Source organism: Suncus etruscus, chromosome 17 (assembly GCF_024139225.1).
Source record: "Suncus etruscus isolate mSunEtr1 chromosome 17, mSunEtr1.pri.cur, whole genome shotgun sequence".
NCBI classification, from domain to species: Eukaryota; Metazoa; Chordata; class Mammalia; order Eulipotyphla; family Soricidae; genus Suncus; species Suncus etruscus.
Window position 1 is genome coordinate 22,987,027 of NC_064864.1, and position 26,862 is coordinate 23,013,888.

Sequence of the window (26,862 nt, forward strand, 5' to 3'; positions counted from 1 at the left end):
CCTAATTGCTATGGCAAGTACTTCAAGTACTATGTTGAATAGGAGTAGTGATAGGGGGCAGCCTTGTCTTGTGCCAGATTTTAGAGAAAAGGCTTTTAGTTTGTCTCCATTGAGAATAATATCGCCATTGGCTTGTGGTAAATGGCCTTGACTCTATTGAGAAAAGTTCCTTCCATTCCCATCTTGTTGTGAGTTTTTATCATGAATGGGTGTTGACTCTTATCAAAAGCTTTCTCTGCATCTATTGATATGATCATATAAGTTTTGTTTTTTCTTTTGTTGATATGGTGTATCACAGGGTCTCAACTCGAGGCCAGCAGGCTGTTTGCGGCCCTCCATACAACATTTTGTGGCCAGCAGCTGGCCTTCAACTATTGCAGTATTCATGATTATTCACTTACGGAATAATCGCAATAAAAATTGCATTAGTAAAAAGAAAATCACATTACACACTTGCATATCCCAAGCAGTTTCTTTTGGGGTATGTAAATGTTTAATGCGATTTTTTGCGATTTTTTTTCTTACTAATGCGATTTTTATTGTGAATATTTGGTAAATGAATAATCGTGAATACTTTGCACCTAGAACAGACGTCATTTCAGCTGCTCCTGCCCGCTGTCCCTTGCATTATCGGAGGCTAAGGGAGAGAGGGGAGAAAAGTTTATTACAGAATTAGATTTTGTCATACCTTCATCATGACTTCATCAAAGACTGCAGTGAAGAGAAAGATTGATGACGAGCACAGACAATTTCAGGAAAAGTGGAGATGCAGTATTTCTTTGTTGAGCACAGGGACATCCCCACATGTCTTAATTGCTCAGAGAAAGTTGCAGTGCACAAGGAATACAACTTAAAACGCCATTATTCAACTAAACATGCTGAGGAATGTGCAAAATATTAAGGAAATGAGAGAGTCAAGTGAGTTGCCAGTCTTAAAGCATGTCTAATGAGGCAACAAGATTTCTTCAAGAAAGCAACCAAAGAGAATGTTGCATCAGTCAAAGCTAGGTTACATGGTTAGTGAGATGATTTCTAAGGCAGGGAAAACATTCACAAAAGGAGAGTTTGTTAAAAAAAAATTGCATGTTACAGGCTGCAAGTATTATCTATCTGGAAAAGAAAGGTCAGTTTAGCAAAATCAGCCTTTTTTGTCAACACTGTGGCAGAGCGCATTTTCTGACATGTCAAGTGACATTTATCATCAACTGTGTGAGAAAGCCAAATGTTTTGATGCATACTCAGTTGCTCTTGACGAGGGCACAGATATAATAGACACTGCACAGCTCACAATTTATGTCCATGGTGTTGATTGCAATTTTGAATTGACAGAAGAGCTGCTCACAATAATTCCAATGCATGGCCAGACCACCGCTAGTGAGATATTTCAGCATCTGTGTGATGCCATTGAGAATGCAGGTTTGCCATGGAAGAGGTTTGTTGGAATAATAACCGATGGAGTGCCATCGATGACAGGGAGAAAAAATGGACTGGTGGCACTTGTTCAAAAAAAAAAAAACTTGAAGAGGAGGGTGTAGAGCAAGCCATTGCTCTTCACTGCATTATCCATCAGCAGGCCCTTTGCAGTAAATGCCTGCCATGTGACAATGTGATGTCTGTTGTTGTGAAGTGCATCAACCAAATCAGATTCAGGAGCTTTTTTAGAGGAAATGGAGCCAGAATATGGAGATGTGCTCTATTTCACCGAGGTATGCTGGCTCAGCAGGGGAAATGTCCTGAAAAGATTTTTTTGAGTTGAGAGAAGAAGTGAAAGCCTTCATGGAGAAGGATGAGAATTCTATTTCTGAGTTGAGTGATCACAAATGGCTCATGGATTTAGCTTTTCTTATTGACAGCACACATAAGCTAAATGTACTAAACAAGATGTTACAAAGCCCGGGGCAGCTTATCAGTGCTGCCTATGACAACGTGAGAGCATTTTTCACAAAACTTGTGTTATGGAAATCCCAGCTCTCTCAGACAAACCTTTACCATTTCCCAGCATGCAAGGCACTTGTAGATGCAGGCATACCATTCAGTGGTGAGAAATATGTTGATGCTATTTTTAAGCTAGGGAAGGAATTTGATCACAGATTTTCAGACTTCAAAAAGCACAGAGCCACCTTCCAAATTTTTGTGGATACCTTTTCCTTTGATGTGCAAGATGCCCCTCCTGTGCTTCAAATGGAGCTCATTAACCTGCAATGCAACTCTGATCTCAAAGCCAAGTTCAGGGAGATTAGTGGAAAAGCAGACATGCATGGGCAATTTTTGAGAGAATTGTCCCCCAGCTTCCCTGAGCTTTCCCGAATGTTCAAGCAAACCATGTACCTTTTTGGGAGCATATATTTGTGTGAAAATTTATTGTCCACATTGAACTTCAATAAGTCAAAGTACAGGTCTAGACTAAATGATGATCATCTTCAAGCCATACTGAGGGTCTCAACTGCTTCCTCTCTAAAGCCAAATGTGGTTCAGATTTGTGAGAAGAAGCGCTGTCAAGTCTCTGGCAGCAAGGAATAGGCAAAAGATGCCACGTTCAGAACAACTGTTCATGATCTTCACTCAGTGTTCTATTCATGTTCAGAAGAAATAATTAAAACTGTTAATAATGATGTTTGAGGACTTTTTTTTTGTGAAATCCTTTATGTGGCCCTGCTTCACTCCAACTTTGCCTCCTACAGCCCCCAGGTAAATTGAGTTTGCAACCCCTGGTGTATCATGTTGATTGATTTATGTTTATTAAACCATCTTTGCATTCCTAGAATGAAACTTACTTGGTCATGGTGTATGATCTTCTCGATGAATCGTTGGATCCTATATGCTAAAATTTTGTTGAGGATCTTTGAATCTGTGTTTATCAGGTATATTGATGTGCAGTTTTCTTTTGTTGCAGCATCTCTATTAGGTTTTGGTATTAGGGTGATGTTAGCTTCATACAAACTGTTTTGGAGTGTTTCTGTTTCTTCAATTTCCTGAAAAAGCCTGAAAAGTATTGATAGTAGTTTCTCTTGAAAGGTTTGAAAGAATTTGTTAGTGAGCCCATCCAGGTTTGGGATTTTGTTTTGGGAAAACTTTTGATTACCATTTTAATTTCCTCAATAGTGATGGTCTGTTTAGATAGGCTAGATCACCTTGATTCAACCTTAGAAGATTGTAAGTGTTCAAGAATTTATCTATTTCTTTCAGTTTGTCCTGTTTTATGGCATAAATTTTTTCAAAATAGTTTTGATTATCCTTTGAATCTGCAATATCTGTAGTGATGTACCTCTGTTCATTTCTAATTCTGTTTAGTAAGTTTCTCTCTTTCATTCTTTGTAAGTTTTGCTAGTGGTTTATCAACTTGTGATCTTTCAGATTTTTTTTTTTCGATTTCTACTTCTTTGGTTTCTGCTCTAAACTTAGTTATTTTTTTCTGTCTGCCTATTTTTTCCTTTTGTTGATCCTTTTCTGATTTTATAAGATACATCTTTAAGCTGTTTATGTAGCTATTTATGTAGGCCCCTTCTTCCTTCCTGATTTATAGCTTGCAAAGCCATAAATTTTCCTCTTAATACCACTTTTGCTGTGTTCCAAATATTCAGATAATTTGTGTCTTCATTTACGTTTGTTTCCAGGAAATATTTTTGGTTTTTTGTTTTGAGCCATATCTGGTGATGCTCAGGGGCTACTCTTGGCTAAACTCTCAGAAATTACTCCTGGTTTGGGGGATCATATGGGATGCCAAGGGAACGAACCATGGTTGCCCTAGGCTTATTGCTTACATCACTGCTTCGGCCCCCAGAATATTTTGATTTCCTCTTTGATTTCATCCTTCACCCACTGGTTGTTCAGTAGTTATTTGTTTAATTTCCAGTTGTTAAAGTTTTTATTCTATGTTCCTTTGTAGTTAATTTCTAATTTCAGTGCTTTGTGATCTGAGAAGGTAGCCCATACAATTCTATCCTCTTGATGATATCAAGGTATGTATTATGGGCTATCATGTGATGTATCCTGGAGAATGAACCATGTGCATTGAAGAAGAATGTGTACCCAGTTTTCTGGGAATGGAGTGGACTATATCTATCTACTAGGCTGATTTCTTTCATTTTTCCTTTTAAAGCTAGGGCATTCTTGTTGGGTTTCAGTCTGGTTGACCAATCAAGGGGTGACAGGGCAGTGTTGAGGTCTCCCACTATTATTGTGTTGCTATTGATGTCTTCTTTTAGACTTGTTAACAATTGTCTTAAACGTTTTTCTGGTCTCTTGTAGGGTGCATATATGTTTTGAGTGTGATTTCTTCCTGTTTTATATATCTCTTGATGATTACAAAATTACCATCATTGTCTCTCTTAACTTTTCTAAGTCTAAAGTTTGTGTCATCTGATATTAATCTGACTACTTCAGGTTTTTATTGGCATTGCTTCTTTGGTTGATTTTCCTCCAACCTTTGATTTTGAGTCTATGTTTGTTCTAACTATTTAGGTGTATTTCTTGTATGTAGGCAGCAGAATGTTGCATTTAACTTTTTGATCCATTTTGCCATTCTGTGTGTCTTAATAGGTGTATTTAGTCCACTGATGTTAAAAGAGATAATTTTTATGAGATTTAGTGTCATTTTTGTGTAAAAGTTTGGTGTGTTTGTTGGTCTGTCTTGTCTTATGGTAGATCTTTCAGGTTTTTTTTTTTTTCTTTAATTTTGTTGCAAGTCAGCCCCTGAAGAGATTGACTGATGGAGGGATGGAGGATGAGGTCTTTCCCCTCCAGGTTGGAGCACGCATTTGCCACCCCATCCAGCCGACGGTTCTGAGGTGAAACGGCAAGTAAACAGCTCGCAGACAGTCAGGTTGTGGAAATATTAGCTTTTTTCAGTGGACAAGACTGAAGTCCAAAGTCTCTCCTTAGTTCCAGCAAAAAGCCTCTCACCTACCACAGACCCTTGTTTTTATTCCCCAGAATCAGATACCACCCAATGGTGGAAGGAGAATCAGGTACCACCCTAGGGTGGGGGCAGAATGCCAGGTCACACCCTAGGGTAGGGCACCATCACAGATCAGGTTAGGTTCAGTAACATAATAATCCCATAAAATATTTACATACACAACAATTTATTTTTTTTTGGCTTTTGGGCTACACCCAGTGATGCTCAGGGGTTACTCCTGGCTATGTATTCAGAAATTGCTCCTGGTTTGGGGGACCATATGGGATGCCAGGGGATTGAACCATGGTCTCTCCTAGATTAGCTCAAGCAAAACTAATGCCCTACCACTTGTACAACAGCTCTGCTCCTCAGTTTTTCTTTTAAGACTGGTTTTAAGTCTGTAAATTTTCTGAGTAGTTTTTTTTTTTTTTTTAATTTCTGAAGCTATGTATATTGCTTTCAAGCCTGAAAGTGAATCTGGCTGCATGTTGTATTCTAGGTGAAGCATTCATTTCATTGATTTTTGTCACTGTATATCACCACTTTCTTTGGGACTTGAGAGTTTCTTGTGACAGGTCTGCTATAAATCATAAGGATTCTCCTTTGAATGTCATTTCTTATTTTTTGTTTTTGGGTCACACTCAGCAGCGTTCATGGATTATTTCTTGCTCTACACTCAGAAATCTATTCTGGGGGCCGGAGAGATAGCATGGAGGTAAGGCGTTTGCCTTTCATGCAGGAGGTCATCGGTTCAAATCCCGGTGCCCCATATGGTCCCCCGTGCCTGCCAGGAGCAATTTCTGAGCCTGGAGCCAGGAATAACCCCTGAGCACTGCCGGGTGTGACCCAAAAACCACAAAAAAAAAAAAATGAAATCTATCCTGGCAGGCTCCGGCAACCACATGGAATGCTGGGATTCGAACCACCGTCCTTCTGCATGCAATGCAAATGCCCTACCTCCATGCTATCTCACTGGCCCCCTGTAATTTCCCTTTTTGATCTTGCTGCTTTCAGTATTCTCTCCTTATCTCTGGGATTAGTCATTGTGACTAGGATGTGTCTTGGAGTGCTTTTTTTGGGTCTCTTCTAGATGATACTGTTTGGGCATGTAGAATTTGTTTGCATGCAGTGTTTAGCTCTAGAAATTTCTCTGCAAAGATGTCCTTGACTGCTGATCTTCCTGTAGGTTTTCTTCCTATGTCTTGGGACTCCAATGATTCTTATGTTGTTTCTATTGAATCTATCAAAGAGACCTATTTTCATCTGTTCACATTCTTTGAGTACCCAGCTCCTCTGGTACCACCCTTGTGGGCTGGGACAGTGTACCAGGCTGGGGAACCTTGATGGGATTCAGTTTGCTGGTGTAGTCCTCAGCCAACTCATGCAGGAAATTAGGAAGCCCTCCAATGATTCTTATATTGTTTCTGTTGAGTTCATCAAAGACTTTTTTTTTTCTGTTTACATTCTTTGAGGATTTTTTCCATTGTCTGATCGTTTGCTTTAAGGTTTTTTTTTCATTCTCTGAAAGATGAGGGGATAAAGGACAGGGAGGGAGAAGAAGTTGGTGGAGGGGTAGCCTTCTGGACCCCAGATCCTAGCAGCTATGTGCCTTTTCCCACAGCTTAGAAGCTCTCCAGGGTCTCTGGAATCCTGCAGTAACTGTGCCAGAGATCAGATCCCACTGCAAACTTGCCATACGGAGCCTTCCATTTGAACCAGCTGGGGCAAAAGTGTCACCTGTTAGGAGACCGATAAGACCACTGACACCATTAGCTGAACACCCTTCTGCAGGACCCCAACAAAACTCTGAAAGAACATCCTCAATAGGCGTTTTCAGGCTATGGACTGGCCATGCCTGGGCAGGGAGAATTAGGTCCTCAGGCAGTGTGCACTGAAAAAGTAGGACTGTCCATAACTGCCTAGAGCTCTCCTAATGCCCTCGGGCCCCACAGTTTGGTGGCCAAGGCTCCCAGCATGCATTTCTGGGCTGTTAGCCCAGCACCCATTCTACTGCATGAACTGCATGAACAGTGATTCCAGCGTGCAGATCCAGTGGAAGCCAGGTTGGACAGGGCTGTGAATTGTTGGACAGGGGTCCTGCAAGGGCAGATCTCCAACCTGGCTCTGGTCCCAGAAGGGCAGGACCTGTGCTCTTTAAATCCCGGATCGACCCATCACATCCATCACCAGGCTCTGCATCGTCTCCACCATGGGTCTGGAGCTCTACGTGGATCCTCTGTCCCAGCCCTGCCGCGTTGTCTACATCTTTGCCAAGAAGAACCGCATCCCCTTTGAGCTACGCTATGTGGACTTCCTCAAAGGTGGGACCTTCTTAGCTTCCCTCCTGGGAAGTCAAAACTTTTCAATAACAGGAGCCTCCCTAAAACACTGCTGCCCACAACTGAACCAAACACTTCCCTGTGGGTGTCCTTTGATAAGCAATAGGACTTCTCTATATTTTACTTTTCTCTCTAAAAATGAACAAAATGCCACCCAGTGTGTTTGTGTGTGTGTGTGTGTGTGAGTGTGTGTGTGTGTGTTGTTGTTGTTGTTGTTGTTGGTGGTGGTGGTGGTGATGGGAGGCAGTAGGTGGAGATTTTGTCAGGGCAAGAGATCAAAGGGTTTAGGAGGTTCAGTTCCATCCCAGACACCCTGGTTCTCTAACACTTCTGGGAGTGAATTCTTCCCTAATCCTTTCAATATCTCTTAGCATGCACAATCCCCTAATCACCACTGTGTGGCCCAAACTACAGAAACACACACACACACACACAACACACACACACAACCCACACACCCTTGGGGCCAAGATATACTGTTGTGGAGATTGAAACAGATATTATTATGGAACCTTCCTTCTTTTGACCATGCCAGTTCCAGCTAAATGAAAATAACTTCTCTTCAATCATCTGCAGCAGCTCCATCATAACTCAAAAGGGCAGGAGGCCTCTGCAAAAGGGCAGGAGGCCACCCCTGAATTCAGGCTGGCTGGGGAGGGAGCAGGAGGCCAGCTGAGCCTGGGCATCTTTACTCTGAGAACTCAGTAGGTGTGGCTCTGCACTATAGGTCTCTGATTTCCTCCTTAGGAGAGACCATTAGCAAGGACTTCACACAATTGGGCAGCCTGCAGAGGGTTCCTGTCCTCAAAGATGGTGACTTTGTCTTGAGTGAAAGGTACTTAACACTCTTGTGCCCTCTGGCCAACCCTACACCCCAGGTGCATCCCTGCCCCAGACTTGAAGTTCTTAAGTGCCAAACAGAAGCTCTACCCTGTTCCTGTGGGGACACAAAAATATGGTGATTGAGGGAGGCATAGAGAGGAGAGGGAGAAGGTGGTGTCCAGGGAGCTTGGGGTAGAGGTGAGGAAATGCAGGGAAACTCCAGGGCTCCTGTGGGGCTGGGAGCATCTGGAGGTGTGAGCTTCTGATCCTGGTGTACTCCCCAGTGTGGCCATCCTGTTCTACATGATCTCTAAATATAAAACAGACAGTCACTGGTATCCATCTGATCCTCACATCCGAGCCGCATCCATGAGTACCTGGGCTGGCATGGAGACCTCGTTCGAGGCACTTTTGGTGTGCCCCTGTGGGTAAAGGTGAGAAGCACTGTTAGATTATGTCCCGGGTCATGGGTGGATGTAGAGGCCATGGCCAGAGCCCCACTTGTGTTCCTTCAGGTGATTGCTCCCATCAGTGGGCTCCAAGTACCAGAGGAGAAAGTGGAACGCAACAAAGAGCTCATGGACAAGACACTGCATAAGATGGAGGAATACTTCCTGGGCAAAAAGCCTTTCCTTGCTGGCCAGGAGATGACCATTGCTGACCTACTGGCACTAGAGGAACTGATGCAGGTATGAAGTGGGCCTAAGCAGCCCAGCCCCTCCTATTGCCACCCTCTGTTAGAAACCCTGAGAAAGCAGCACTTTGTCCAGATGAGAGCAAGTTTCTGGGTGAGTTGGTGCTGAGGTGCTGACCTCATGCTTCTCTCCTGAGTTGGTGCTCTTGGGTTCTGCCACGGAGCTGGTGACCCAGACCTCTTGGGGAAAGGGCCAACACTGTCAGGGCTCTTGGAATTGCACACTGGGACTTTTATTATTATTATTATTGTTGTTGTTGTTATTATTATTATTATTATTCCTGTAGCCCTTGGGTGTTGGCTATGACCTGCTTGCAGGACATAAGAAACTGGCAGCCTGGCGTAATCGAGTGGAGACTTTCCTGGGTGCTGACCTGGTTAAGGAAGCCCATCATACTATCATGAATATCGTTCAAGTTTCTGCCACTACAACCATCCCACCACCTCCCCCAGGTTTCTATCCATATATGAGACTTCGTATTGCCAGGATCCCCTGATGGTCAAAGCTGGGAGCTGATGGTAGGGTAGCAAGCAATTAGCAATAAAGATGCATACTATTTCTTTTGTGTCCCCTGTCTTTTTTTCTTTTCTTTTCTTTTTTTTAATCTCGGTTATCTCTTGTAACTGGCTCTGGGAGGACTCTGCAGTCAGGTTGCAGTATGTCTGGATGGTTCTGTGCCTCAGGGATGCATGTAATCCTTCGGGGACTCAAATTCACAGACTTAAAGATCTGTAAAGTTCCAAACCATGAGAATACACCAGGTGAGGAATAATGAATACCACTAGATCTAAATTTAAGATCTAAATTTAATTGTTTGGTTTTGGTTTTGGACTTTGCAGTTTCTGACTCTGTGTATGGAATCACTGCTGGTAGTCCTCAGGGAATTGGTTGTCCAAGTCAAGAGCATTAATCCCTGTAGTATCTTTAAAACCCATCATTGTTATTTTTGCTTTTTTTTTTTTTCTTTTCCTTTGGGCCTTCTGGTGGAGACCAGAAAGCCTGCTGGACAAATTCTAAAAGGGCTGTACCACTGCTTTATTTTGTTTTGACCATATCCAGTAGTGCTCAAAACTACTTCTTTTTTTAAATTTTTTTTGCTTTTTGGTCACCCCTGGCAGAGTTCAAGGTTACTCCTGGCTCAAAGCTCATATATTGCTCCTAGCAGGCTTGGGAAACCATCTGGGATGCCGGGATTTGAACCACTGTCTTTCTGCATGCAAGGCAAATGCCTTACATACATGCTATCTCTCTGGCCCCTCAAAACTACTCTTGTTCTCTGTGCTTTGTGCTGGTGGGGACTGGGCTATACATGGGGTGCCTAGGATTTGTCTGTTCCTGCTTTCTGAGCTGGTATCCTCTAGATCAGGGCCCAAAATGGTAGGGAATACCACAGAATCAATATCACAGCCAAGGCTAATGAAAGAGAAGGAATTTATCTACGTGGACCAAGAGTTTAGGCAGCTCTGGTAATTCTAGGCCTACTAGAAAATCCACCACACACACACACACACAAACACACACACACACAAACACACACACACACAAACACACACATATATATATAATATATATTTATATATATTACAATAATCAAGCAAGCAGCATTCTTTTTTTATAATAATTTTTATTTTGATCTAAGTGGATTGCAAATCACTCACAGTAAAATTTTAGCTATATAGTGACATTGAATCAGGGGCCTTCCCACCACCAATGTTGTCCTCCCTCTCCCCCTGTTCCCTGTATGCATCCCATATCCTCCTTTGCTCCCCGAAGCTAGTATAAGTGGTCCCCTTGTGTCAAGCTTGTTGTACATTGGGTATCGATCCTGTTGTCATTGGCTTTGGATTTGGTACCTAAGTCTGATCTTTTTTTATTTCTACTCAATGTTCATATGACTGTTTGGTCTTGTAACCTCCATTATTTCCCCATCAGTTTGTGTGGTGGAAGAAGATGGTTCAAGTTATGTGGTTCTGTTTGAAGGAAAGAAGAAAAAAAAGAGAAAAAGGGGGGAGGCAAAAATCAAACAAGCAAAAAAAGGAGGAGTCCTTCTTGAGTTTATAAATGTTTTTTTTTTTGGTTTTTGTTTTTTTTTTTTTTTTTGGTTTTTGGGCCACACCCATTTGACGCCCAGGGGTTACTCCTGGCTATGGGCTCAGAAATCGCCCCTAGCTTGGGGGGGACCATATGGGACACCATGGGGATCAAACCTGGGTCTGTCCACTTGCAAGGCAGACACCTTACCTCTAGCACCACCTTCCTGGCCCCTCTAAGTGTCTGTTTAAGAGAAGAAAGGGAAAAGGGAAGAAAAACATAGCAACAATAGTAAAAAAAGAAAAAAATCAAACTAAAAACCCGAAAGGCACCACAACAGTAAATGCCACAACCAAACAATAATCCCAGTCCCAAAATAAAAACTAAACAGAGCTCAAAGCATTCTTACACAAACTCAGTTACAGTCTAAGCTGGTGCTACCTTGAAACAAGACACTCTTACACATCTAAGTTACTCTTGAAGCTGAAGTGACTGGCCTTTAGGAACAAGAAGTATTTGTGCTAATCCATCGTGCAGCAGCTATGATCAGGTGACTCAAGCAATTTCGCCCCAATTTTACCAGTTTCCCTCACACTGCCTCCTCTACTTAAACCATGAGGTGGTCTCCATTCCCCTTCCGTTTTTTTCATTTTATCCTATACCACCCTGTTCTGTTACCAAAGGGTGTTTTCTATGCACTATGTATTAACTGCAGCCTGACTGCCTCCAACTAGTTTTTTTGTTTTGTTTTTGGGTCACACCCGGCAGCACTCAGGGGTTACTCCTAGCTCTACATTCAGAGATTGCTCCTGGCAGGCTCGGGGGACCCTATGGGACACCAGGATTCAAACCATCGCCCTTCTGCATGCAAGGCAAATGCCTCACCTCCATGCTATCTCTCCAGCCCCTCCAACCAGGTTTTGATGAAACATATTAACCCATGGCTCACCCAGGAGCAGGTAGAGAAGGGCCATTGCTAGTCTCTGGAAAGGGGGTGATCCACCATCACCTGGGCTTCCTGGGAGCCAGATCATGATTGGCTCCTGTTGTCTCTGTGTGTCTCTTCAGGAGTCCCGACTAATTAACACAGAAATAGTGCTCCTCTTCGGGAGGTCAAAATAAGTTAATGTGAACCAGGGGTTTGCACACTTGTTGGAAAAGCGTTCTTAGGCAAAATTAAGTTTGATACCTGGTGACAAAACTGACATGAAAATAGGTTCCCTCAATAGTACGCGTTCCTATAAAATGGGAAGGTGATTAACAATACAGCATGAAGCTTGAGTGTTGGCCTTGAGGAACAAAAAGTAGTCTGTGCTAATCTATTACTTCTTCACAGTAATTTGCAACATTTTCCATCCAATTCTGGTTTTAGAAACCATGGTGTTCAAGTTGCTCCTTTGTAGCCCATTAGACTTGATGGGTTTTTGTTTGTTTGTTTGTGGGCTACATCCAGCAGTGCTCTTGAGTTACTCTGGTTCTGCACTCAGAAATTACTCCTGGCAGGTTCAGGGATAAAGGAGGGCAAATGCCCTACATACTGTGTATCACTGTGATATCATTCAGGCCGGTTGGCTTGAGTTTTAAAAGGACTCATTTTTTTTAGTCTGTTGTCAGTAGCTACTCCTTAACAAACAGACAATACATTCTCCACATTGCAGAATTTCTTGGGAGGTTATATGGGAGAAATAGTTTTCTTGCAGTTTTTAAGTATATTTGAGCTCCTCCAAAAAGAGTGATGAGTACAGTTAGAGAAATAACTACAATGAGAACTATTATAACAATGTGAATGAATGAGGGAAGTAGAAAGCCTGTCTTGAGTGCAGGTGAGGGTGTTGTGGGAGAAGGGAGATTTGGGACATTGGGGATGGGAATGTTGCACTGGTAAAGGGGGGTGTTCTTTACATGACTGAAACCGAACTACAATCGTATTTGTAATCAAGGTGTTTAAATAAAGGTATTGATAAAAAAAATGTATATTTGAGCTTCTAAAAACTGCCAGTGTATTTCCCAAACTTCCCGAAAGGGACTCTTAGGATCTGATGTCTTAATTTCCATACTTTTGATAAATATTGTCAGTCAATTTGCATTAACATAGTAAGAAATATACAGATTCCTTTGATCTGTAACTTAGATTAAACTTAAATGGTCTTTCTGGGCTCAGGGTTTAGAGCGGGTGGCCTTTCCTGGGGACATGTCATAATATTCCCAAACTACAGACCTCAAGCCAATCTGTTTTAGATTTTTTTCAACCTAATAGGTAGCTGGCAGGTGCTTTTTTTCCCCTTTCGTTCAGATCCTATTCAATCTTGACTGATTATCAAATTCTTGAGGGCTCTTAATTCTCCCATGTTGAAGCCAAGGTAGCATAATGCCTGACCCCAAGTCCATCCTTGAATTTTGATGGGACGTACCTTTGGAATATCATAAATTAAACCAATGTTAGGGCAACTGAAGCTCAAGTAATTTTAATATGAAAAACACACAGTATTTTAAAATTATTTATCATCAGGATTCAACGTCAACACCCCCCTCCCCCAACCAGTTGCCAACAAGTTCCCAAAGTGAAAAGACAGATTTCAAGCCTGCCTTCTCTCACCCCTAGAAGTTGCCACTGATTTGCTCTCAGCAGCCCCTTTTCTCCCAATTCCCTTTGCTGTGGACTGTTGCTTGCTACTTAGTTTGTTTTTTTTTTTAAATATCTTTATTTAAGCACCTAGATTACAAACATATTTGTTGTGTTTTAGTTATAAAAAAGAACAATCCCCCTTCACCAGTGCATTCTTCCTACCATCAATGCCCCCATCTCCCTCCTCCTGCACCACCTGCCTGTATTCAAGACGGGCATTTTATTTCACTCACTTCCATTGTCAAGACAGTTGTCTGTGTAGTTATTTCTCTAACTGAACTCACCAGTCTTTGTGGTAAACTTCATATCATGGGCTGTCCTTCCTGTCCTCATCTCTATTGTCTCTGGGCATTATTACAATAATGTCTTTTATTTTCTTAAAACCATTAGATGAGCGAGACTATTCTGTGTCTATCTCTCTCCCTCTGACTTATTTCACTCAGCAAAATAGTTTCCATGTCCATCATGGATAGGAAAATTTCACGACTTCATTTTTCTGACGACTGCATAGTATAGCATTCTGTAAATGTATCACAGTTGGGCATTTGGGTTGTTTCCAGATTCTGGTTTTTGTAATTAGTGCTACAATGAATATAGGTGTGCAGAAGGCATTTTTGTATTGTGTTTTTGTGTTCCTGGGGTATATCACTAGGAGTGGTATAGCTGGATGATATGGGAGCTCAATGTCAGTTTTTTGAGGAATGTCCATATTGTTTTTCAGAAAGCTGGACTAGATGGCATTCCCACCAGCAGTGAATGAGTGTTATTTTCTCTCCAAATCCACAACAGCACTGTTTGTTATTGTTCTTTGTGATGTATGTCAGAATGTGGCATGAGATGTTTCCTCATTGTTGTTTTGATTTGCATCTCCCTGATAATTAGTGATGTGGAGCAGTTTTCATGTGTCTTTTGACCTTTTGTATTCTTTGAGGACATGACTGTTCTTTTATTCTCCCCATAGTTTCCTGGGATTAGATTTTTTTTTTGTTAAGATGTGTCAGCACCTTATATTATCTTAGATATTAGCCCCTTATCTGATGGGTATTGGGTGAATAGTTTCTCCCATTCTGTGGGTGGCCATTGTATCCTCGCCACTATTTCCTTTGAATTGCAGAATCTTCTCAGCTTAATATAGTTTCATTTGTTATCTCCACTTCCATTTGTTTGAAGAGTATTGTTTCCTCCTTGAAGATGCCTTTAGTCTCAATGTCATGGAGTGTTTTACCTTCATGTTCTTCTATATACCTTATGGTTCCAGGGCTGATATCAAGGTCTTTAATCCATTTAGATTAGACCTTTATGCTAGGTGTTAGATGAAAGACAGAGTTTGCTTTTATGCATGTGGCTGGCCAGTTATGCCAATACCACTTGTAAAAGAGGCTTTCCTTAATTCCTTTTTTACATTTCTTGCCACTTTATCAAAGATAAATTGGTTGTATATCTGGGAAAATTCTCTGAATACTCAAGTCTATTTCACTGATCAGAGGATCTGTCTTTTTTCCAATACCGTGCTGTTTTCATGACTATTGCTTTGTGGGGCTGGTAGGCCATTTGCCTTGCATGTGGCTGACATAGGAGGGACCTAGGTTGAAGCCCTGACATCCCCTGAGCCAGAGCAATTTCTGAGCTCAGAGCCAGGTAAAGACTGAGCCTGCTGAGTGTGGCCCAACAACCAAACAACAAAGCAAAACAAAACAAAAAAAATACAAAAATAAAAATGACTATTGCTTTGCAATACAATTTAAAGTTGGGAAAAGTGATGTCTCCCATCTTCTTGTTCCTAAGGGTTGCTTTAGCTATTCATGGATGTTTATTGTTCCAAATGAATTTCAAAAGTATTTGATGCACTTCTTTGAATAATGTCATGGGTATTCTTAGAGGAATGACATTAAATCTGTTTGAAGCTTTGGAGATTATTGACATTTTAATGATGTTAATCCTCCCAAATCATGAACAGTGTATATGTCTCCATTTAATTATGTTCTCTTTTATATCTTGAAGCAGTGTTTTGTAGTCTTTTGCATAGGTATTTAGCCTCTTTCGTTAAGTTGACTTCAAGGTATTTGAGTTTGTTGCACTAACATGAATGGGATTGTTTTTAATGTCCATTTCTTTCATTATTTGTGTATAAGACGGCCATTGATTTTTGCATGCTAATTTTGTATCCTGCTACTTTGCTATATTGTTTCTAGAAGCGTTTTAGGTAGAGCCTTTAGGGTTTTCTAAATATAGTATCATGTCATTTGAGTCAGTGAGAGCTTAACTTCTTCCTTTCCTTTCTGGATGCCATTGATATCCTTTTCTTGCCTAATTGCTATGGCAAGTATTCAAGTACTATGTTGAATAGGAGTAAAGATAGGGGGCTGTTGAATAGGAGTAGTGATAGGGGGCAGCCTTGTCTTGTGCCAGATTTTAGAGAAAAAGCTTTTAGTTTGTCTCCATTGAGAATAATATTGCCATTGGCTTGTGGTAAATGGCCTTGACTTATTGAGAAAAGTTCCTTTCATTTCTATCTTGTTGTGAGTTTTTATCATGAATAGGTGTTGAATCTTATCAAAAGCTTTCTCTGCATCTGTTGATATGATTGTATAAATTTTGTTTTTTCTTTTGTTGATACGGTGTATCATAGGGGTCTCAAACTCGAAGCCCGCGGGCTGTTTGTGGCCCTCCGTACAACATTTTGTGGCCAGCAGCCAGCCTTCAAATATTACAGTATTTGCGATTATTCGCTTACTGAATAATCACAATAAAAATCGCATTAGTAAGAAAAAAAATCACATTACACATTCGCATTTCCCCAGCAGTTCCTTTTGGGGTATGCAAATGTTTAATGTCATTTTTTTGCGATTTTTTCTTACTAATGAGATTTTTATTGTGAATATTCGGTAAATGAATAATTGCGAATACTTTGCACCTAGCACAGGCGTCATTTCAGCTGCTCCTGCCCGCTCTCCCTTGCATTTTTGGAGGCCTAGGGGAGAGAAGGGAGAGAAGACTATTACAGAATTAGATTTTGTCATACCTTCATCATGACTTCATCAAAGCCTGCAGTGAAGAGAAAGATTGATGACGAGCACAGACAATTTCAGGAAAAGTGGGAGACACAGTATTTCTTTGTTGAGCACCAGGGCATTCCCACATGTCTTATTTGCTCACAGGAAGTTGCAGTGCACAAGGAATACAACGCCATTATTCAACTAAACATGCTGACGAATGTGCAAAATATCAAGGAAATGAGAGAGCCAAGTGGGTTGCCAGTCTTAAAGCATGTAATGAGGCAACAAGATTTCTTCAAGAAAGCAACCAAAGAGAATGTTGCTTCAGTCGAAGCTAGGTTACATGGTTAGTGAGATAATTTCTAAGGCAGGGAAACCATTCACAGACGGAGAGTTTGTTAAAAAAAAATGCATGTTTCAGGCTGCAAGTATTATTTGTCCAGAAAAGTAAGGTCAGTTTAGCAAAATCAGCCTTTCTGCCAACACTGTGGCAGAGCGCATTTCTGACATGTCAAGTGACATTTATCATCAACTGTGTGAGAAAGCCAAATGTTTTGATGCATACTCAGTTGCTCTTGACGAGGGCACAGATATAACAGACACTGCACAGCTCACTATTTATGTCCGTGGTGTTGATTGCAATTTTGAATTAACAGAAGAGCTGCTCACAATAATTCCAATGCATGGCCAGACTACCACTAATGAGATATTTCAGCATCTGTGTGATGCCATTGAGAATGCAGGTTTGCCATGGAAGAGTTTTGTTGGAATAATAACTAATGGAGTGCCATTGATGACAGGGAGGAAAAATGGACTGGTGGCACTTGTTCAAAAAAAAAAACTTGAAGAGGAGGGTGTAGAGAAGGCCATTGCTCTTCACTGCATTATCCATCAGCAGGCCCTTTGCAGTAAATGCCTGTTGTGTGACAATGTGATGTCTGTTATTGTGAAATGCATCAAGCAAATCAGATCCAGGGGCTTTTTTAGAGGAAATTTAGCCAGAATATGGAGATGTGCTCTATTTCACCGAGGTATGTTGGCTCAGCAGGGGAAATGTCCTGAAAATATTTTTTGAGTTAAGAGAAGTGAAAGCCTTCATGGAGAAGGATGGGAAAGCTGTTTCTGAGTTGAGTGATCACAAATAGCTCATGGATTTAGCTTTTCTTGTTGACATCACACATAAGCTGAATGTACTAAACAAGATGTTACAAGGCCAGGGGCAGCTTATCAGTGCTGCCTATGACAATGTAAGAGCATTCTTCACAAAACTTGTTATGGAAATCCCAGCTCTCTCAGACAAACCTTTACCATTTCCCAGCATGCAAGGCACTTGTGGATGCAGGCATACCATTCAGTGGTGAGAAATATGTTGATGCTATTTTTAAGCTAGAGAAGGAATTTGATCACAGATTTTCAGACTTCAAAAAGCACAGAGCCACCTTCCAAATTTTTGTGGACCCCTTTTCCTTTGATGTACAAGATGCCTTTCCTGTGCTTCAAATGGAGCTCATTAAGCTGCAATGCAACTCTAATCTCAAAGTCAAGTTCAGGGAGATTAGTGGAAAAGCAGACATGCATGGGCAATTTTTGAGAGAATTGCCCCCCAGCTTCACTGAGCTTTCCCGAATGTTCAAGCAAACCATGTACCTTTTTGGGAGCACATTTTTGTGTGAAAAGTTATTGTCCACGTTGAACTTCAATAAGTCAAAGTACAGGTCTAGACTAAATGATGATCATCTTCAAGCCATACTGAGGGTCTCAACTGCTTCCTCTCTAAAGCCAAATGTGGTTCAGATTTGTGAGAAGAAGCGCTGTCAAGTCTCTGGCAGCAAGGAATAGGCAAAAGATGCCATGTTCAGAAGAACTGTTCATGAACTTCACTCAATGTTCTATTCATGTTCAGAAGAAATAATTAAAACTGTTAATAATGACGTTTGAGAGGCCGGGCGGTGGCGCTGGAGGTAAGGTGCCTGCCTTGCCTGCGCTAGCCTAGGACGGACCGCGGTTCGATCCCCCGGCGTCCCATATGGTCCCCCAAGAAGCCAGGAGCAACTTCTGAGCGCATAGCCAGGAGTAACCCCTGAGCGTCACAGGGTGTGGCCCAAAAACCAAAAAAAAAAAAAAAAAAAATAATGACGTTTGAGGACTTTTTTTTTGTGAAATCCCTTATGTGGCCCTACTTCACTCCGACTTTGCCTCCTGCAGCCCCCAGGTAAATTGAGTTTGTGACCCCTGGTGTATCATGTTGATTGATTTATGTTTATTAAACCATCTTTGCATTCCTAGAATGAAACTTACTTGGTCATGGTGTATGATCTTCTCGATGAGGCGTTGTATCTTAAATGCTAAAATTTTGTTGAGGATCTTTGAATCTGTGTTCATCAGGGATATTGGTGTGCAGTTTTCTTTTGTTGCAGCATCTCTATTAGGTTTTGGTATTAGGCTGATGTTAGCTTCAGACAGACTGTTTTGGAGTGTTTCTGTTTCTTCAATTTCCTTAAAAGACTGAAAAGTATTGATAGTAGTTTCTCTTGAAAGTTTGAAAGAATTTGTTAGTGAACCCATCCAGGTTTGGGATTTTCTTTTGGGAAAACTTTTGATTACCATTTTAATTTCCTCAATAGTGATGGTCCGTTTAGATAGGCTAGATCACCTTGATTCAACCTTAGAAGATTGTAAGTGTTCAAGAATTTATCTATTTCTTTCAATTTGTCCTGTTTTATGGCATAAAAAATTTCAAAATAGTTTTGATTATCCTTTGAATCTGCAATATCTGTAGTGTTGTCCCCCTGTTCATTTCTAATTCTGTTTAGTAAGTTTCTCTCTTTCATTCTTTGTAAGTTTTGCTAGTGGTTTATCAACTTGTGATCTTTCAGATTTTTTTTTTCGATTTCTACTTCATTGGTTTCTGCTCTAAACTTAGTTATTTTCTTCTGTCTGCCTATTCTTTCCTTTTGTTGATCCTTTTCTGATTTTATAAGATACATCTTTAAGCTGTTTATGTAGCTATTTATGTAAGCCCCTTCTTCTTTCCTGATTTATAGCTTGCAAAGCCATAAATTTTCCTCTTAATACCACTTTTGCTGTGTTCCAAAAATTAAGATAATTTGTGTCTTCATTTACGTTTGTTTCCAGGAAATTTTTTTGTTTGTTTTTTGAGCCATATCTGGTGATGCTCAGGGGCTACTCTTGGCTAAACTCTCAGAAATTGCTCCTGGTTTGGGGGACCATATGGGATGCCCAGGGAACGAACCATGGTTGCCCTAGGCTTATCGCTTGTATCACTGCTTCAGCCACCAGAATATTTTGATTTCATCTTTGATTTCATCCTTCACCCACTGGTTGTTCAGTAGTTATTTGTTTAATTTCCAGTTGTTAAAGTTTTTATTCTATGTTCCTTTGTAGTTAATTTCTAATTTCAGTGCTTTGTGATCTGAGAAGTTAGCCCATACAATTCTATCCTCTTGATGCTATCAAGGTATGTTTTATGGGCTAGCATGTGATATATCCTGGAGAATGAACCATGTGCATTGAAGAAGAATGTGTACCCAGTTTTCTGGGAATGGAGTGGACTATATCTATCTACTAGGCTGATTTCTTTCATTTTTCCTTTTAAAGCTAGGGCACTCTTGTTGGGTTTCAGTCTGGTTGACCAATCAAGAGATGACAGGGCAGTGTTGAGGTTTCCCACTATTATTGTGTTGCTATTGATGTCTTCTTTTAGATTTATTAACAATTGTCTTAAACATTTTTTTGGTCTCCTGTAGGGTGTATATATGTTTTGAGTGTGATTTTTTCCTGTTTTATATATCTCTTGATTATTACAAAATTATCATCATTGTCTCTCTTAACTTTTCTAAATATAAAGTTTGTGTCATCTGATATTAATACGGCTACTTCAGGTTGTTATTGGCATTGCTTCTTTGGTTGATTTTTCTCCAACCTTTGATTTTGAGTCTATGTTTGTTCTAACTATTTAGGTGTATATCCTGTATGTAGGCAGCAGAATGTTGCATTTAACTTTTTGATCCATTTTGCCATTCTGTGTGTTTTAATAGGTGTTCTTAGTCCATTGATGTTAAAAAAGATAATTGTCATGAGATTTAGTGTCATTTTTGTGTAAAAGTTTGGTGTGTTTGTTGGTTTGTCTTGTCTTATGGTAGACCTTTCAGTTTTTTTTTTTCTTTTCTTTATTTTTGTTGCAAGTCAGCCCCTGAAGAGATTGACTGATGGAGGGATGGAGGATGAGGTCTTTCCCCTCCAGCTTGGAGCACGCATCTGTCACCCCATCCAGCCAAAGGTTCTGAGGTGAAATGGCGAGTAAACAGCTCGCAGACAGTCAGGCTTGTGGAAATATTAGCTTTATTCTGTGGACAAGACTGAAGTCCAAAGTCTCAGCCTCAGTTCCAGCAAAAAAGCCCCGAGCCTTCCACAGACCCTTGTTTTTATCCCCCAGAATCAGATACCACCCAATGGTGGGATCAGATACCACCCAATGGTGGAAGCAGAATCAGGTACCACCCTAGGATGGGGGCGGAATGCCAGGTCACACCCTAGGGTAGGGCACAATCACCGATCAGGGTAGGGTCAGTAACATAATAATCCCATAAAATATTTACATACACAACAATTTTTTTTTTTTTTTTTTTTGCTTTTGGGCTACACTCAGTGATGCTCAGGGGTTACTCCTGGCTATGCATTCAGAAATTGCTCCTGGTTTAAGGGACCATATGGGATGCCAGGGGATTGAACCATGGTCTCTCCTAGATTAGCTCAAGCAAAACTAATGCCCTACCACTTGCACCACTGCTCTGGTCCTCAGTTTTTCTTTGAAGACTGGTTTTGAGTCTGTAAATTTTCTGTGCAGTTTTTTTTTTTAATTTCTGAAGCTATGTATATTGCTTTCAAGCCTGAAAGTGAATCTGGCTGCATGCTGTATTCTAGATGAAGCATTCATTTCATTGAATTTTGTCACTATATATCACCACTTTCTTTGGGACTTGAGAGTTTCTTGTGACAGGTCTGCTGTAAATTATAAGGATGCTCCTTTGAATGTCATTTCTTATTTTTTATTTTTGGGTCACACCTGGCAGCGCTCAGGGATTACTCCTGGCTTTACACTCAGATATCTATCCTGGCAGGCTCGGGCAACCATATGGGATGCCGGGATTCGAACCACCGTCCTTCTGCATGCAAGCTAAATGTTCTCCTCCATGCTATCTCACCGGCCCCTTTTAATTTCCCTTTTTGATCTTGCTACTTTCAGTATTCTATCCTTATCTGTAGGATTCGTTATTGTGACTAGGATGTGTCTTGGAGTTCTTTTCTTTGGGTCTCTTCTAGATGGTAGTGTTTAGGAATGCAGAATTTGTTTGCATGCAGTATTTAGCTCTGGAAATTTCTCTGCAAAGATGTCCTTGACTGCTGATCTTCCTGTAGATTTTCTTCCTATGTCTTGGGACTCCAATGATTCTTATGTTGTTTCTATTTTTTTTTTTTTTTTTTTGATTTTTGGGCCACACCCGGTAATGCTCAGGGGTTTCTCCTGGCTATGTGCTCAGAAGTTGCTCCTGGCTTGGGGGACCATATGGGACACCGGGGGATCGAACCGCGGTCCGTCCAAGGCTAGCGCAGGCAAGGCAGGCACCTTACCTTTAGCGCCACCGCCTGGCCCTGTTGTTTCTATTGAGTCTATCAAAGAGACCTATTTTCATCTGTTCACATTCTTTGAGTACCCAGCTCCTCTGGTACCACCCTTGTGGGCTGGGACAGTGTACCAGGCTGGGGAACCTTGATGGGATTCAGTTTGCTGGGGTAGTCCTCAGCCAACTCATTCAGGAAATTAGGAAGCCCTCCAATGATTCTTATATTGTTTCTGTTGAGTTAATCAAAGACTTTTTTTTTCTGTTCACATTCTTTGAGGATTTTTTCCATTATCTGATCATTTGCTTTTTTTCATTCTATGAAGGATGAGGGGACAAAGGACAAGGAGGGAGAAGAAGGTGGTGGAGGGGTAGCCTTCTTGGACCCCAGATTCTAGCAGCTATCTGCCTTTGCCCACAGCTCAGAAGCTCTCCAGAGTCCCTGGATTCCTGCAGTAACTGTGTCAAAGATCAGATCCCACTGCAAACCTGCCCCACGAAGCCTTCCAGTTGTACCAGCTGGGGCATATTTGCAAAAAGTGTCACCTGGTTAGGAGACCGATAAGATCACTGACACCATTGGCTGAACACCCTTCTGCAGGACCCCAACAAATCTCTGAAAGAACATCCCAAAAAATGCTTTTTCAGGCTATGGGACTGGCCATGTCTCGGCAGGGAGAGGTAGGTCCTCAGGCAGTGTGCACTGAAAAAGTAGGACTGTCCATAACTGCCTAGCGCTCTCCTAATGCCCTCGGGCCCCACAGTTTGGTGGCCAAGGCTCCCTGCAATTCTGGGCTGCTGGTTCAGCACCCATTCTACTGCATGAACATCAATTTTCTTTTTTTCACATTCTTTGTGTAATTTTCCCATTGATCATTGACTGATCATTTGCTTTAAGGCTTTTTTCCAATCTCTTCTGCTGTATGGAGTCGTTATGCAGCTCATCATCTAGTTCACTGACCTATTCTCAGCTGCTGTTACTCCTTTGGAGAGGCTTTTCATTGAGGTTTTCATTTCACCTGCTGAGTTTTTCAGACCTATTATTTCAGTTTGGCGTTTTCTGATTTATTTTTTGTTTGTTTTTTGTTTTTTGGGTCACACCCAGGAGCACTCAGGGGTTACTCTTGGCTTTACGCTCAGAAATCGCTCCTGGCAGGCTGGCGGTGGGGGTGGGGACCATATGGGATGCCAGGATTCGAACTGATGACCTTCTGTATGAAAGGCAAACGCCTTACCTCCATGCTTTCTCTTCAGCCCCATTTTCTATCTTCATATTCTCTTGATTCTTATCTGTGTTCCATTCAACTCAATTAACGATTTTTTGAGTTCTATAAACATCCTCCATATTTCTTCTCTAAACTCTGTATCTGAGAGACTTACTAGGTGGTTGGCCGTTTTCAGGTCATCAGAATTGCCTTCTTCATTCTCTATGCCTGGTGTTGGCCTGCATTATTTCCCCATGGTCATCCTTGTTGTGTGGATTTTTCTACTTGTTGTGTGGTGTTCATTGGCTATAAGGAGTGTGCAGCTATTAAGCTGAGTGACAAAGCTCCTGTGGCTCCACCCTTTGTGGGCGGTACTAGTCACTTCTGAATAAGATGAGCCCTCAGGGAACAATGGCGGAGATTAAAAACCCAGGCTGCAGGACAGCAGAGAGAAGAGCCAAGAGGCCTACTGTGTTTCAGGGCAAACAGCAAAAACCAGCTTTACTGTCTGTGGGCAGGACTCCTCACCTCTGAAGATGAGTGCTCAGGAAACAGTGGTGGAGAGGATCAACATTCCAGGCCACAGGACAGCAAAGAGAAGACCCAAGATGTCTGCTGTGTTTCAGGGCAAACAGCAGAAAACCCCTATGGAAATTTTCATCTTAATTTAATTTTTTGTTTTTTTGGGCCACGCACAGCAGTACTTAAAGGTTACTCCTGGCTCTGTGCTCAGGAATTACTCCTGGCAATGCTTAGGGGACCGTATGGATTACCAGGGATCAAACCCGGGTAGACTGTGTGCAATGCCTTACCAGTTGTACTATAGCTCTGGCCCCCATTTCAATTTTTTGAGTTTATAAAGTTTTCTATAGCAACATCGGATTACACTCCCTGAGTGGATGAGAGTTTCTTTTTCTCCAAATTCTACCAGCTGTGGTCGTTTCTGGATTTATTTAGTGTAAACCATTTTCACTGGTGTGAAGTGACATTACATTGTCATTTTGATTTATATTTCCTTAATAACCAGTGATAACAAACACTTTTCCATATATCTTGTGACCATGTGAGTGTGTTTCTTCTTTAAGAAAATATCTATCCAGCTCCTTTACTCAGACTTAGGTTTCTTTCTAGCACTTTGCTTATAGATCACTGTCTTTCAGGTTAAAAATATTCAATTTTCTAAGTTTCTTGGCCATTTGTTCCATTCTCTTTGGGTGGAACATTTCTAACTTTTGGGCTATTATAAACTTGTAATAGTTCTTTGCATAGGATATTGAACATAGTGCTTGTGCTGGGAATTAAATCTGGGGCTCTGATGTGTAAAACATACCTTCCCTTCTTTCACCATCTCCCTAGTTCCCAAGTATAAAATAGTGAAATTCATTTATTTATTGATTGAATTTTGGGGCTACACCAGTTGGTGCTCAGGCGTTACTCCAGGCTCTTTGCTCATAAATAGTTCCTGCCTCAAGGGACTATATGGGATGCTGGAATTGAACCCGTGTCCATCTTGGGTCAGCCGAATGCAAGGCAAACACCCTACCACTGTGTAACTGCCTCTGCTCCTGCCCTTTACTGGGAGAGAATTCCGGCCAGCAGCTTTCTCTCAACCGGGACAGAAGGCAGAAATCAGCTACAAATAATTCGCGAGTGTTAAGCTCTTTTGTGAACACCTAAAAAATTAAGCTGCAGAAGTTAGTAAAACGCTCATGGTGACGTATGCCAGTCAAGAGGTTTACTGAAGGGAGAAGCAGGGTTTTTATGCCCTGCTCTAGTGGGAGGAGTAGTAACATAGGATTGAAACATAAGCCAATCAGATTTGTACAAGTACAACAATTTTAACCAATGGGAGCATAAACACATTTTGATGGTGGGAAGGATAAAGAGGAACCTGGCAGGATGGGGGGAGGGGAAGCAAATCCTTAAACAAATAGCTAATTGATATTTACGCAAATACAATTTTTGTTTAGCCTATTTTCCATTTAAATCTTTCTTTTGTGCAAGCAATAAGGATCATAATTTAAACTTTACAAAAACCTATCTATAATTACGTGTTTGAGAGCAGTTACAAAAACAGGTTCCATGGAAAGGTTAAGGAATCTGGTTAAGCCAGATTCTGTGTGCTGGGCTAAATTTATTTGCAGAGTTTCCTTTTGGCTCGGGGCTAAGCAAACTTTATGGCTTGAATCAGGCGGTGGAAAATTCATTCAGAGTTCCTTTGATATGTGGGATGCTCTGTCTCCCACACCACTGTGCTACCACTCTGGCCCTAAATTAGTTAACTTAAAAAATTAAGGAGAGATAGTACAGAGGTTTGCATGTTTGCATGCTGCCAACCTGAGTTTTATCCCCAGCATCCCATCTGGACCCTTGAGCATTTCCAGAAGTAATTCCTCTGGCTCTGAGTACAGAGTCAGCAATAAACCTGGAACACCATCAAGTGTGGCCCCAAAACAAAATTAAACGAAAGAGTATAAATAAATAACTCAGGATAGAGTTAATAGAACAGTTCTGACTACTATTCTTTAGAACGCCTACTGTTTCAAGGTTAACGTATAGTTGGCACTTCTCTTCCAGTGCTAAGAGAAAGGACCCCACAACATTCTCAGAGGTCATTTTAAAGGGGTCAAAGGACGTTACAAATTTATGTTGCTTGGGTCTCCAAGTGAAAGGGTAAAACTTTAATCAGCTCAAGCTGTTATTGTAAAATTTTAGATAATTCAGAGAGATAAAAAGGTAGAAAAAGCATTCCAACTCTCTATAGCCTATTGCAGTTCCCTTTATACAAATTCCAACCTGTAATATTAACTCGGTACATGCAGAATTTATGAGCAGAAATTAGATAAAATTTTAATTCAAAAAGAATGCTTTAAAAATGATTCTGTATTTTGTGGCTATTGTGTATAAATAATATGGTAAAATTAACTTTAAATGGGATATTTTGTGAGTTTATATGAACATTAGAAATGTTTATCATTGTTTTCCAAAATTATAAAATTTTGGGGAGTTTGTTTTATTTCTCTGTGTCTAATACTTAACACTTATACACCAAACTTCTAGAACCCTCCTACTACCAAAAAGAGCCCCACGTGTTTTTTCTTTCCGCTCCAGTCACTTTCCCTCTGGTAACCACCATAGTTTTCTTGTTATTTTTGGGTCTCAGACTGCAGTGCTCAAGGCTTAGTTCTGACTGCACTCAGGAATCACTTCTAGTAGGCTTCAGGGAACCACATGGAATGCAGTGACTGAAGTTAATGTGCAAGGACATGTGCAAGGCAAGTGCTCTACCAACTATACTATCTCTCCAGTCCCTAGCCACTATAGTTTTTACTCTGATTAGAGTTTTGTTGGTTCTGGCCAGTTTCTTTTCTTTTTCTTTTTCTTTTTTTTTTTTGGTTTTTGGGCCACACCCGGCTTTGCTCAGAGGTTACTCCTGGCTGTCTGCTCAGAAATAGCTCCTGGCAGGCACGGGGGACCGGGATTTGAACCAACCACCTTTGGTCCTGGATTGGCTGCTTGCAAGGCAAACGCCGCTGTGCTATCTCTCCGGGCCCCAGTTTATTTTCTTTAGCTAGTCATTCTCAACTTTATGAAGCCATCTAGTATTCT

At 41.2% G+C, this 26,862-nt stretch overlaps 1 protein-coding gene and 1 non-coding gene across 2 annotated transcripts in view; one reads left to right on the top strand and one right to left on the bottom strand.

The window, feature by feature from the left end:
- Window positions 1-7,082: 7,082 nt before the first annotated feature.
- The window catches only part of LOC126033722 (glutathione S-transferase theta-2B-like), a 46,833-nt gene continuing 27,053 nt past the window's right edge, over window positions 7,083-26,862 (top strand). Inside the window, exon 1 of the mRNA XM_049790732.1 lies at window positions 7,083-7,218. Within this exon, the coding sequence (XP_049646689.1) occupies window positions 7,107-7,218 (112 nt within the window). The 5' untranslated portion in view covers window positions 7,083-7,106. The remainder of the gene's footprint in view (window positions 7,219-26,862) is intronic.
- On the bottom strand, window positions 9,725-9,786 carry LOC125995518 (U7 small nuclear RNA). The gene has a single exon (XR_007491024.1). It is a non-coding gene; the product is annotated as a U7 small nuclear RNA (small nuclear RNA).